Source organism: Xenopus tropicalis, chromosome 4 (assembly GCF_000004195.4).
Source record: "Xenopus tropicalis strain Nigerian chromosome 4, UCB_Xtro_10.0, whole genome shotgun sequence".
NCBI lineage: Eukaryota > Metazoa > Chordata > Amphibia > Anura > Pipidae > Xenopus > Xenopus tropicalis.
Window position 1 is genome coordinate 123,027,683 of NC_030680.2, and position 12,746 is coordinate 123,040,428.

Genomic DNA, 12,746 nt, shown 5'->3' on the forward strand with positions numbered 1-12,746 from the left:
TTTTAGTTGCTTACTTTAGACCCTCAGGCCAGCTGGGTCCTGGGTACTTTTTCTTTTCAGCCTTGCCCGCCATATTTTTTCATTGCCCCAATATCCACTAAGTTAAGGCACATGAATGGACAGGGCATATGATATTGGGGCACCGGAAGAGTATGGAAATGCAGTGCTAAGTAGAAATGTACCCATTGTATTTTGGAAAGAGGGGGGCATTGGCCTGGTGTCTAAAGTAAGTTACTAGGGTTACAGGGAGAGGGTGTCTTACAACATGGCCCATGGCCCCGCCAGTGATTCCACATTTTCTTGTTCTTTAATACCATCTTGTGTTCTTTTTCACCTACATCTGGAATGTGACTAGGTATTTTTTTTTCTGAAACCATAAAGCATTAAAGCGACAATATTGTCAATCAGTACACTATAGTGCAGTTGTGTATGCTAGGCAAAGACCAGTGGCACAAATCTGGTCAAAGGTAAGTCCAGCCGTGTATTTAAGATTGCCACCTTTTCCCCTGTGAAAAGCCAGCCGGGGGTGGGGGCACAGTTTGTAACGTCATGGGGCGAAGACATTGACTTCACAGGGTGGCATGGTGACAACATGGGGGCAGGGCTATGACATAATGATAGACAAATGTCACATTCATTTGGGAAAGTCTTGCCCAGTTTTCCTAAAAAAATTGGGCTGTCTGGGTCAAAACTGGATGGGGTGGCACCCCTATGTGTATTGATGACTTAAATTGCAGCTGTATAATTTTCATAGAATTACCTGTTACATATTTCTAATTTAAATAGAGGAAATTCTCCTGAATTTGGCAATGACCTTGCTCCATAAAGGTTTGGTGGAGGGCAATACAACAGCCGGTATGGGATCCGTTCATTTTGTAAAGGCCCAAACTTGCTTTATATTAATTATAATGTAAGTTGAAAAAGGAAAGTTAGGCACTGATTTATTAAATTACCAATTCAACTTAAGTTTGTTTAATTGTCCAGAAACCTGTTAACCAGAGTGCTCTGAAAACAAAAAACTTTTCTTGCTTTGCCTTTAAATGAACAATTCTTTATTATTGTGTGATTTGCTACTCCTCTGTAATAAGACAGTAGGGGTCATTACTTTGGAAGACAAAGTACAAATAAACAGTCAAAATCCAGCAGTGGCCACAATAGGGCCCAATAGGCCTGGCCTGTTCCCAATGCTGCTGCAAGGTGCAAGGTGCAGGCACACCTCTGCCCAGGATCTTCCTAAATGGCCTGTGATGTCTTGCAATTAGTGATGAGCAAATCTGTCCCGGTTCGCTTCTGTGTAAACTTCACAAAAAGTCAAGAAACGACAAGAAAATTTGCGAAACAGTGAAAAATCCGATAATAGACTCCATAGGGTACATGTATGTCCACAAGTCCAATTGAGTGCAATCAACATGTTTATGCTGAAAATGCAGTGTGCCCTAAGAATAAGGGTGAACATATCTTTGGCTGAATCTGTACATAGAGACCTCTAACAATCACATAAACCCTGGTGTCTGTTGCTAAATGAATTACTAGTAATCTTTTGGGAACCAGTGTACAATTTATGAGTGATAGCACAAGTGAAGTCTTGGCATACTTTCTATAGCCCAGTTAGGCCCAATACTTTTCTGAAATCTAATAATGGGATTTTGAAAGCAATGGCACACAGGACAGCTTGATTATCTATAAACAATTAAATTGGCCCCTGCCCACCACATATCTCCTTATAGAAGTGATTACCACTCACAATTGGGATTAAAGGTGGTCCAGTCACATGTTTGACTATAATAAAATATTCTATATACAGCACACAAAGTCAAAATATATAACGTATAATTTTAGCAAAGTACACATTTGACCAAGAGGCCTGCTTCTGAAAGGAAACAGATACCATCTCTGTTATATCCTAAAACTAACACTGCCCTATCAGTGTGGCATCTTTCCATTTCCCAATTGCTCTCCCTTAACCCTGGCACTGAGTAACTGGGATGAATATGGAGTCACTGTTCAAACTCAAATGAAGTGTTCTGTTGTTTCAACTAACCCCCACATGTAATAAATGGCACAAAGTTTGCCCAGAAGCAACCATAGCAACCAATAAGATGTTTGCTTTTAAACAGGTGCCCAGTAAATGCTACCTGCTGATTGGTTGCTGCTCCTGGGCAAACAGTGTGTTTTATTACATAACCCCATATGTTACTTTTTTCTGTGCTAGAACCTGCATAACCCCAGTGTTCTCTTTGTAGCCTCTCCTCAGTCTGATCTAATGGTGCATTCATACTAATCCAATATCTAAGTTAGTTCTTATCTAACTAGTTCTTTTCCCCTTTGCGAGTAGAAAGTCCTCAGTTTAGTACTTCAGGGCGGCATTCCTATATGTGCAATCTACAGTGTCATTTCATGAGTACATTTGCACACTTCCTGTTTACATAAATGCTGCTTCCCTTAGCACGAAGGGGAGGAGTCCAATTAGATGAAGTTACTGTTACTCATCAGGACATGACCAGTCTCTCAGTTAATTTTTTGTATCTTCTATGTTGCAGAAATCCTATAAATCCACACTTCAGACGAGAAGGACAGTGTCATTAATTATCCAGTGTGACAGGCAGTTGCCTTCTTATTCCTTCTGAGACTTTTTCATTGCACTTATCTTTTTTCGAACAGAGACAGTATCATAGAATGGATCCCAGGAAATACTGGATCTGAAGGGAAGAGGAAGAGTGATGTTTAAGAGGCAGCATATGAAAAACAAAGTGTTACATCTTAAAGAGTAGTGTAGGAACACAAGTTCAGGACAATAAATGACATTGAACCTGGGTCCCGAGTATCAGAAAGACCTCTTGGAGGGTTGAATGCATATAAACATACAAAAGACATAATATATTGTGTAAGAAATCCTGAAGGCAATATGACCTAAGGCCTAGGCCACACAGGGTTGAATCTGAAGCTGAAAGGCTGTTTGTAGAGTAGGGGCTAATACTCGGCCTACATTTATCTGAGATTCTGCCCCGTGTGACCTGAGAGCTGACACTGCATTAAAGAATATCCTGTAATCAGACTGCCCTGACTGGAAGTGCGTATTTCTTTTCACACCCATAAGAGGTGCTGTTTGGGAATGCATTTGAACAGATATTTTCAGCATGTGTCCAACCGGAAGCCCTCCAGTTGTCCCCTAATTGTGCTCTCTGTTCTGATGAATTTGTATGTCAAGTCTAAGCAGTTGTATGGGGTAAGGAGAGACAGGTGCAAACTACTGAGTGGGTGACTCGGTTCCTACTGCAAGTGATCAGGAGTGGGTGGCCTGCGTGGGGGATCAGGCCTAGGTTGTTAGGGCCCATGAGGACCAACACCCACCAGGTTTTCTACTGGTGTCCTGCTGGCCCAGTTCAACCCTGATTGTATTAAAAATTGGAAAAATGGATAGGAATAAAATGAACTGAAATTGTAAAGGGTCCAGCACTGCACCCATGTTTTTGATGCAGGGAAGTGAAGATTTTTATGGATTTTCTTCACAAATAATCAAGTAACCAGGGTCGGACTGGGGGGTGCAGGGCCCACCGGGGCTGCCACCCCAGGGGCCCCGCACCCCCCAAGGTGCCTCCTCAGGCCGCATCCCCCGACTCACACCCCTAACTTCCCCCCCGCAGGGGACCCTGTCCAACGACCTCCTCTGAATGCATACGTGAAAAGCGTCAGGGGAGGACATCGGAAGGCCAGAGGAAGCAGCAATAGGGTCGGGTGTGGGCCGCTGGGGCCCGCCAGGTATTTTCCAGGTGTCCCGGTGGCCCAGCCCAACCCTGCAAGTAACTACATTAGTAATACATCAGTATACATAAATAAAGCCTTCTTCTGTCAGGTTAGGCAATCTAATTTCTTTCATTCAAGTGTGTGTAAATATACAGTATATGTATTGTAACAATAAGTTAACCTGCTTTGTCTATATGTTAGCATGACAACAGACCTTTGAATTTTGCACCATTTTCCCACTGAAATGAGGAAAGGTTTATGCTTTGAACACTGTTTGTATGCGTTAAACAAATGTTAGAAACAGTGACTGAAATGCTGAGCAATCAATTAGGGGCAGATTTATCAAAAAACTCACCCACATTCTATTCATTCCTATGGAATTTTGAGAAGCATATTTATCAGTTGGCGACCTCTAACTTTCACCTATTGATGAATACACATCTGAAAAGCCCATAGGAATGAACAGAACGTGGGTGAGTTTTTTATGTATTAAGCTCTAAACTCATATTTTGATTAATCTGCCCCTAAGTGTGTTTTTGCTATTTTTATAAATATATATACACGTCCAAAACGTGGGTGCTTAAGTCAAGAAGTAAATTATATAATGAAGGACCAGCACCCTATTCTTTAATCAAATTTATGAAAGCTTTATGTGAAAAACAGCTTTTCATAAATTTGATTTAACCATGGAATGCAGGACAGTCATCATATATACATTCAGACAAACGCGGCACTCATATAATTATGATTCTATGTGAGTGAGGGTGAGTTTGTCAGCACTTCTGTGAAGTGGGCTAATCATTATGTTATAATGCTGGTCTATTTTGAGAACGATGAGAAAGTTCCAGATTCATTGTGTAAATATGTGTGAATAGGTGTAAATTTCTACTGTACAGTGCCTCTGATGTGTATTAGTGTGTGATGTGCGGCTGCCTGAGCGTGCAAAGTCTGCAAAACAGTCTGAGGCAGTGAGACATTTCTCTGTGGGCTCTATGTTACTGTGTTGGGTGTCTAAAGTGCTCATAGCAGTGTCCATGATGTGAGGATGTCTCTATATTATTGTCTGCTGATCTGGATGAGTTTAGTGGGATCCTATCTGTTTTGGTGACTACCCTAATATTTTACATTCTCTCTAGTCTCTAGAAAATCAAACCCTTATCATTGCGAGCACAGTGTTGACATTTTCATCACAACTGGGTAATTGAAAAGAGGACTGCATCGCTCACAACCTAATGTCCATCAAGAAATGGGGGCAGGTTGCTCTTTGGACATGTGACTTTCACAAGAGATAATGCTGGGAAGTTTGATCAGGATTGTGACAGGCATAATATCCCCCCAAACACACATCTTTTAATAAAATAAATATTTATACCATTTAATTATGTAGACCAGGGAAAAGCAATCTCCATAAATCTTTGGTTTACAACTCACAGTACCCTCTGGTAGCCTTTCCATGTTGGCAGGATGCTGTGCAATTTGTAGTCCAACTACATCTGAAGAGCCAAAGGCTACCCAGCTCTGATGTTGAGATGAGCTTCCACAATAAGTGGTGAGTTTTCTCATTAAGCTAAAGATTACTATTATAACATATAATACATCTCACTGTACCTTTCATATATGTTACATCTCTGTATCTTCCCATATGCTGTTGGTAGTTTTACTTCTATGAAACATTCCCAGGCCTGGACTGGGATTCAAAATAGGCCCTGGCATTTTATGTACACAGAGGCCCAAATAGCACCCCCCAACCATCCCAGCAGCCCCTGTGGTATTTGACAAAACCCACAGTTCGGGCCTGAACACTCCATTCAGGTATTAGTAGCTGCTTTAATTTTCTTCACATCCTACCTGAGGCTTTCTACCCAAGTGTCTCTCTCTTCTTGACTGGGTGCAGAAAGGTGATATGACTGATGATTCCCCTGTACCATTCGCCCATCCCCATGTGTTTTGCATGCTTTGATTGTCTGTCCTTTCCCATGTAGATCAAAGCAGTTCTGGAAAGAGAACAATTCAGGATAAGAAATTAAAAAACAAATGTGAGAACAAAAAGAGGTTGATGTGAGATAAGAAAGAAAAGAACCATTGGTATGTGTTTTCTTGGATCCCTAGAACTCGCATTATGACCAATTAACATGCATAGGGATGCCCACCAAACTCTACCTACTGGTTTCTTAGAATCTTCCACAATTTCCACTGATAAATTTTCCAGGGGAATTATTCCTAGAGGTTCTTTGTCCTAGAGAAAGTAAAGCACAACAAAGCTTAGACAATTTACAAAATATAACCAATCAGCAGAACATCCTTCTCTATGCAATGCCCCCATTCTCACCGTGATACATTCAAAGTAGTACAGGCAATTGTCTTTCAGAATGAACCATCTCTTCTTCCACGTTTTCACACGACCGCCTGCAAAGAGGTAGAACATAGCATGTAAAAAAAATATATAGCAGCTGCTTTTTTGTTAGCAGTTTCCTCTAAATTAAATGTGGACCTCATCTCTCCCCACCAACAAGAAGCTTGGATACTTAGATATATTCCAAGCCTAAAATGAAGTCATCAAGAATAAATGGGCCCCTTGGGACATGGTGACAAAATATATATAAATCTCTTGCAAAGTACCGTCTGTACAATCAATGCCCCGCTTGCTGTAAAATGTCAGCTCCAATTAGACCCTGAAGACTTCTAAGTAATCTTATGTCTATATTCCAAAGCTATAGCTGCACCCTCAGCAACATTTTCCTTTATAAATGCATTATGGCTTCAAAGGAGACATATTGTGTATTGTGTTTTAACCATCTTTAAATATAGAAGGAAAGTGATTATAAAAGTAATGTTTCTGGTATATTTATTAAAAATTTCAGAAAAAACCCTATTGTCCAGTACATCTGTCCCACTTCCTGCTGCCTCCATTCCCAGGCTGTGCAGGGGAGATGGTGGAACTCAGTCCATTGTGCTGTAGGATAGGAACCAATCAGCAACTAGTCAGACCTGAAGCATGTCTTTGCTTGTGTGACTGCAAGATTGTGATTGGCTATACCCTTCCTCCTGTGCTTCTGGCCAGGGCCATTAGCACATATGTATATCTTTATTTATAAAGCGCTACTTATGTATGCAGCGCTGTACAGTAGAATACATTAATACAAACAGGGTGTTAATAAGATAATAGATAAATACAAAGTATAACAATAAATACAAGATAAATACAGCAGCAATAAGTTAAGAGTCGAGGACACAAGAGGATGGAGGTCCCTGCCCCGTAGTGCTTACAATCTATATGGGAGGGTAACTAACAGACACAAATAGGCAAATATAAGTGCTGTAGGTCACAGTGGGTGACACTACAATATAAGTGCCAGGGCCATTAGCACATGTCCAAAACTCAATTGAAACACAGGCAGGGACCAGTGAGGACCTACAGGGAGCTCCATTTCTAAAGAAAATATTCATTTTTAGCCCAAAACCAGCACTATATATTATTCAACGTTGCCTAAATGATTAGGGGTATTCACTTATCCTATATGTTTCCTTTCAATACGACTCTAGCCCAGAGAAGTAGACAAACATTCATGCTAACTAAGCAGGTAACACTTCATGGCCATGTTATATATGTAACTAGGCAGAAATGTAGTTTTATTTCATTCAGAAGTTGACAAATATGCATTACAGTACTAAAAGCCCCCATTTACCTTCCCCGTTTTCTTTCCCGTTTCTTTCACAAGAGAAAGTGGAGTATTTTTAATATTTTCTTGCTAGAGTTTCTCTTGTGTGTATTTTATGAACCATTACAATATCCCATTTTGTGCATGCTCTAATTAGTTTATATCTCTGGGGTTTAAACGAAACAAAATTTTATTCAGATCATGTGAGAAAAATGTACTTATTAAGGCATGGTTAGTTCCTGGGGAAATGTAGTCTGTTGCAGATTTTGGCAGCGTTAATGAATTATTGTCTCTATGTATGGTACAGTGATTCAAATAAGAAAAGAAAACCCAGGGGTTTTTCTAATTTATGAAACACGATAATGCAGTCTATATAGTATATTCATGGCTTCATTGGTTATATTGAGCTAATACCTTACTGATAAATATACCTCTAAAAGCACTGCAATATTTAATTACTAAACCAGCTCACTGCAATGACAACTGCACCCTGGACTGCTGCCTTGTAGTGCAGAAGATTAGGGGTTTGGAGTATAAACCTAAAGTGCACTTTATAATAACAGCAGACCAATGTAACTGGGGCAGTACCCTGTTACTGTAGGGGGGCTGGAGGAGAGGGGGCATGTTAAGCATCAGAAGAGTCATAGTTTGCAGGTGCACATGCTAACTGGGGGAACAGGTTGCTACCGGTTTCACCCCCATGTATGTAATGGGAGTCCAGGACAGGAATTTACCTCCCTAATCCAAAGCATTAGTCCTCTACAATACTCATGACAATTTTTAAAAATGTGGGTACTCTGGGCCCCTTATATTTCTTCCCATGGTCTAAAATTTTATTTCCTCTCTATTTCACTGTTATTTTGTACCCTAAATGCCTCCTTTCTGTGTTATGGTATTGTTTCTACATACTTCTTATACTACTTAAGCCCAGGACTGACTTCATTCTTATGAGCTTGCTTAGATATCCTTTCCTTATGGGATTGGGATTTTCCACCATGACCACCTTCTGTCTGTCTTTATCACTTAAACTTACTTGGCAGTTTACAAATAAAAATAAATTCCTTATTTATTGAAACTCTGTATAGTTTCACATAGAGTATCTATTGGTCCAAGAATGCTAAGTTTTCCTCTGGTCCCTGCAATGTTCTTCTTACTAACTTTGGGCATTCTTTTCTTCTGTAGTGTCCTAATTCACGATGCCCGGTAAACGGGTCATTTTTTTCTGCTTTTTAACTTAATTGTATTCGTTTTGGGAGAAAACAAAAATACAATTCTCATTACATGAGCTAAAGTAAACAAAGGTATTTGTATAATGATTAGTTGATTCTCATCTAATGCTGGAGATTTCCTGCAGAATTGCAATCTGTAGCTGATATTTACAATTCAGGGAGCTAAATTAGGCTACCCACAGAATTTACCAGGGAGGGAGTAAAAGAAACTGAGGCTATAAGAAGTGGGGGAAATAAAACAGAACTGTATATAAATGGCATGTTCACTTATCTATTTCTTTTGCTTATAAGTTAACAGTCAAGGGGAAATTATAGTGGGTCCACTACTGGGCCATCTAATCAAACGCCTGGGGGTTGGGCCAAGCCAAACCTTGAAAATATTATTTCCTCTGTTCTGCCTTCTGCCTCTAGGTGGTGCATTGAATGAAAACTAGCCACAAAGAAGACTCAAATCCTTGGAGAATGACATTGCTATAAAGGCTTCTAATACTGAGAGCATTCTTATAATTTGGGAGACTTCCAACCAGTGGGGTTGTGTGCTGCAGGGCTAGTTGTTGCTTATCAGTGTAATGATAGGGTTGCTGCTTAACAGCATTGCCAGGGTCTATCTGCTCTTACACATTCTCTTTCCCTATCCCCAGTATCACTGCATACTTTGGCACTGGTTTCACACATTTCTGTATATTAACACTGTACATAATGTAATTCTGTAAAAGTCTCGCTAAAATTAACTCTTCCACTGCTACTTGTGCATCACAGCATTTTCCTTATATACATATGTTATGAGGGCATGGGAAAAGGCAGGTATAAAGCTCACCTGTTTTAAGAAGCCATCCTTCCCGCTGTGGCTTATGAAACGCATGGGCAAGCTCCCAGGCATCCTCCTCTTCAGGGATTTGGAAAGATTCTTTCTTTAAACTTTCGTACATTTCCTGTATTGGAGAAAATATAGAACAGATGGCATGTAGGGATTTGTTTAGCTCACTCACACAAATGCCAGCGAAAAAGAAAAGGGTTTTCCCATAGGGAGAGGAAAGAAGTCAAGCTTGTAGATACAGTAAAATACCAAAAACAATGCAGCATGGCACTCATGTCACCTCTATCATTAACTTGGGTTTGATGTGCTCATCAGTATCAGTGCCCCAAATGATAACTTACAGAAATAAAAATTATAACAAGCCCACCCTCACCCTTTAAACAATGTCAGGCATACCTTGAGACCAGAAAGGGGCACAACTTTGACAATAAATGTCAATCAACAATAAACAAAAACTGTTGATTTAACCATTTTGAAGCATTACATTGAAGAGAAAGCATCACCAGACTGTTTGGGCCAAAAAATTCACAGGAAATTTCCTCGTTTCGCCATTGGCGGATTGTTTCGCAAAACGGATGAAAAAAGTCCAAAAATTGTCGCCCGCGTCAAAAGAATAGTTGCATGTCAAAAAAGAATAGCCGCGGGCGTCAAAAGAATAGTCGCGCGACAAAAGAATAGCAGCGGGTGACAAAAGAATAACCGCATAACAACAGAATAGCCGCGGGCGATAAAACAATAGTCGCGCTACAAAAGAATAGCCGCAGGTGTCAAAAGAATAGCCGCACGACAAATGAATAGCCGCGGGCCGACAAAAGAACAGCTGCGGGCAACAAAAAAGATTCGCAAATTTTTCAGCTAAGTGAATCGCTCATCACTAGTCACCAGACATGATAGGCACCCTGGTGCATTCATATGGGCAAGTAAGATTAGATAAGCCTTACTCAGAACCCTGCCGGAACCAATAAACCAGAAAGTACGAAACACAGACTCCTAATTAGAAATAACAGCTCCGCGACAAGCATTCCCCCCACTGCCCCACAGCTGTGACTAAAATATGCCCTCTATAACCCAGTAGGTGTGCTGAACATCCCAGAACTGAATGCACATTCCTGGTGCAAATCAATAAATGGGGGGTAGTCAATATTGGAATATTTTCCAAGAGGTGCTGCCAGTTTTAGGCTACTAGAAATGCAGCTAAAACTAAATTTTGGGTAGCCTCAAGACAACGGTTGACTTTGTTTTAACCTGCTCTGGGGAAGAATATATGGGATTATATATGTGTTCAGGACACATGGCAAATCTATAAAACTGGTAGACAAACTGCCACAATATACATGGGCCAATTTCAGCTGCCAATATCAGTCCTTTAGACCAATTTGGCAGCTTATCTACTCATGTATGGGCAATATGGACAGGCCTCCCTGACTGACATCTGGTCTGAAATTGGTCAGATCTAGAATGGGCAGGTTTGTTTTTTCGGTCAGATCAGGGACCGCATCGGCTCGTTGATGCAGCCCTCCTTCCGACTGTGCCTATGCCTACCATTTTCATTTGATAGTTTGACCAGTAGGTGGGCGTATTTGGCGAGGTCACTAAGTGAGCGGATCTTACAGTGTATGGCCACCTTTAGGGTCACACTAAAGGTGGCCATACACAGGCAGATTTTAGACCAATTCACCAGTTTATCTGCCGTGTATGGGCACCCAGACAGGCCTACCTGACTGAGATCTGGCCTAAAATTGGGCAAATCTCCATTGGGTAGGTTTGATTTTCCGTTAAATCACAGACTGTATTAGCACATATATATATACACACTGTTACTATTTAGTAGGCTAAAGAATTTGCAGCAGCTTCAGGGATTATTGCAGGTTTTTTTTTTTAAATTGTTTTAAACTGACAATTTTTATTGGTTTTATTATCAATTTTACATTTAGCAGACTGCTTTGCGCAGTTTTCTGCTTCGGCAAATCAATTGTTAAATGAAGTTATAAATGGAAAGATAGAGATAAGAAAGAAGGGGGGATCTTTTCTCTTATTGATTGCACATGGAGACATAGATTAGAAATAGTATTTTATATCATTTGTGCTAGATGAAATTGTATAATATTTTGAGACTATAATATATTGGGGACACATCGTATTAAGTTTTAATTAATTCTATGGTGATTTGTTATGCAAATGGTAATTAGTTGCATTAATGGGATAATTAGCAAATTAATTGTATAAAGGGACAGATGAGTTAATAGAGCAGATGTTATTAAGAAGCACCATTATTACTGGTGTGAATATAGCCCACCCAGTCCAAATCCAACTCCTGAAACAGAATAACAGGGCTGGAGGGTGGAATGCTGCACCTCATGTTGGCTACCATGGGGTGTCTCCTTCCTGTTACCCCCTTTTCTTACCAGGTGGCCACACCTACCTACCAGCACCTTAACTTTAAATTCCATAGTCTTCCTAATCTTCCTTCCTATCCTACAACCCCTTCATGTGTGATTGTTATTGCTCCATCCACCCTATAGTTGGATTAAAGGTGGTTAAATTACATTTTTAGTTCCTATGCTGCCCCTGCGAATAATTAGTAACTCTTCTGGGAATTTCGAGTCTTTTTAACATTGCTCTTCTTTGCATTAAACTTAGGAGAGTTTTCCACATTCCCTAACCCACAGCCCAATGAAAGCCACCACCCCAGGGCAACCACTGTCCCTACAGCGTGCAAGTATCAAGTACTCAGTGTGTTTTATGTCTGTCTAAAAACTGAACTGAAAAAGACTGTGAATCAATACAAGTCTTACAATTGCCAGGAAATCCTTTAAGAAAAAAGGTAAAAAAAAAGCAAATCCAATCACTTGCATGCTGTGCCGCTTTAGTCAGTGTAATGTTAAGCCTCTCAGGGTCATTTATTCATAGTTTTCCTTTAACATCTGATGGCCATAAATGTTGATTTTTGACATTATACACTCGTTTTGCTTTCAGCCGAAATCACTGACTTTGTACAGTAGTTATTACACTGACACATTTACAAACCCTGGGCAATTTTGCACCAATGCAGTATTCTGTTTTAATCTATCTATCTATCTATCATCTATCTATCATCTATCTACAGTATCTATCTATCTATCTATCTATCTATCTATCTATCTATCATCTATCTATCTATCTATCATCTATCTACAGTATCTATCTATCTATCTATCTATCTATCTATCTATCTATCTCTCTATCTATCATCTATCTACAGTATCTATCTATCATCTATCTATCTATCTATCTATCTATCTATCTATCTTTGTTTAT

General features: G+C 40.0%; 1 protein-coding gene across 2 annotated transcripts in view; it reads right to left on the bottom strand.

Moving 5' to 3' along the window:
- Positions 1 to 924: 924 nt before the first annotated feature.
- cyth4 (cytohesin 4) overlaps positions 925 to 12,746 on the bottom strand; it is a 37,411-nt gene continuing 25,589 nt past the window's right edge. For both annotated transcript variants that reach the window (XM_031901090.1, XM_002934217.4), the window contains exons 9-13: positions 9,450 to 9,564; positions 6,074 to 6,150; positions 5,909 to 5,980; positions 5,593 to 5,738; positions 925 to 2,699 (exon numbers count right to left, since the gene is read on the bottom strand). In XM_031901090.1, coding sequence (XP_031756950.1) covers positions 2,615 to 2,699; positions 5,593 to 5,738; positions 5,909 to 5,980; positions 6,074 to 6,150; positions 9,450 to 9,564 — 495 coding nt within the window. In that variant the 3' untranslated portion in view covers positions 925 to 2,614. The remainder of the gene's footprint in view (positions 2,700 to 5,592; positions 5,739 to 5,908; positions 5,981 to 6,073; positions 6,151 to 9,449; positions 9,565 to 12,746) is intronic.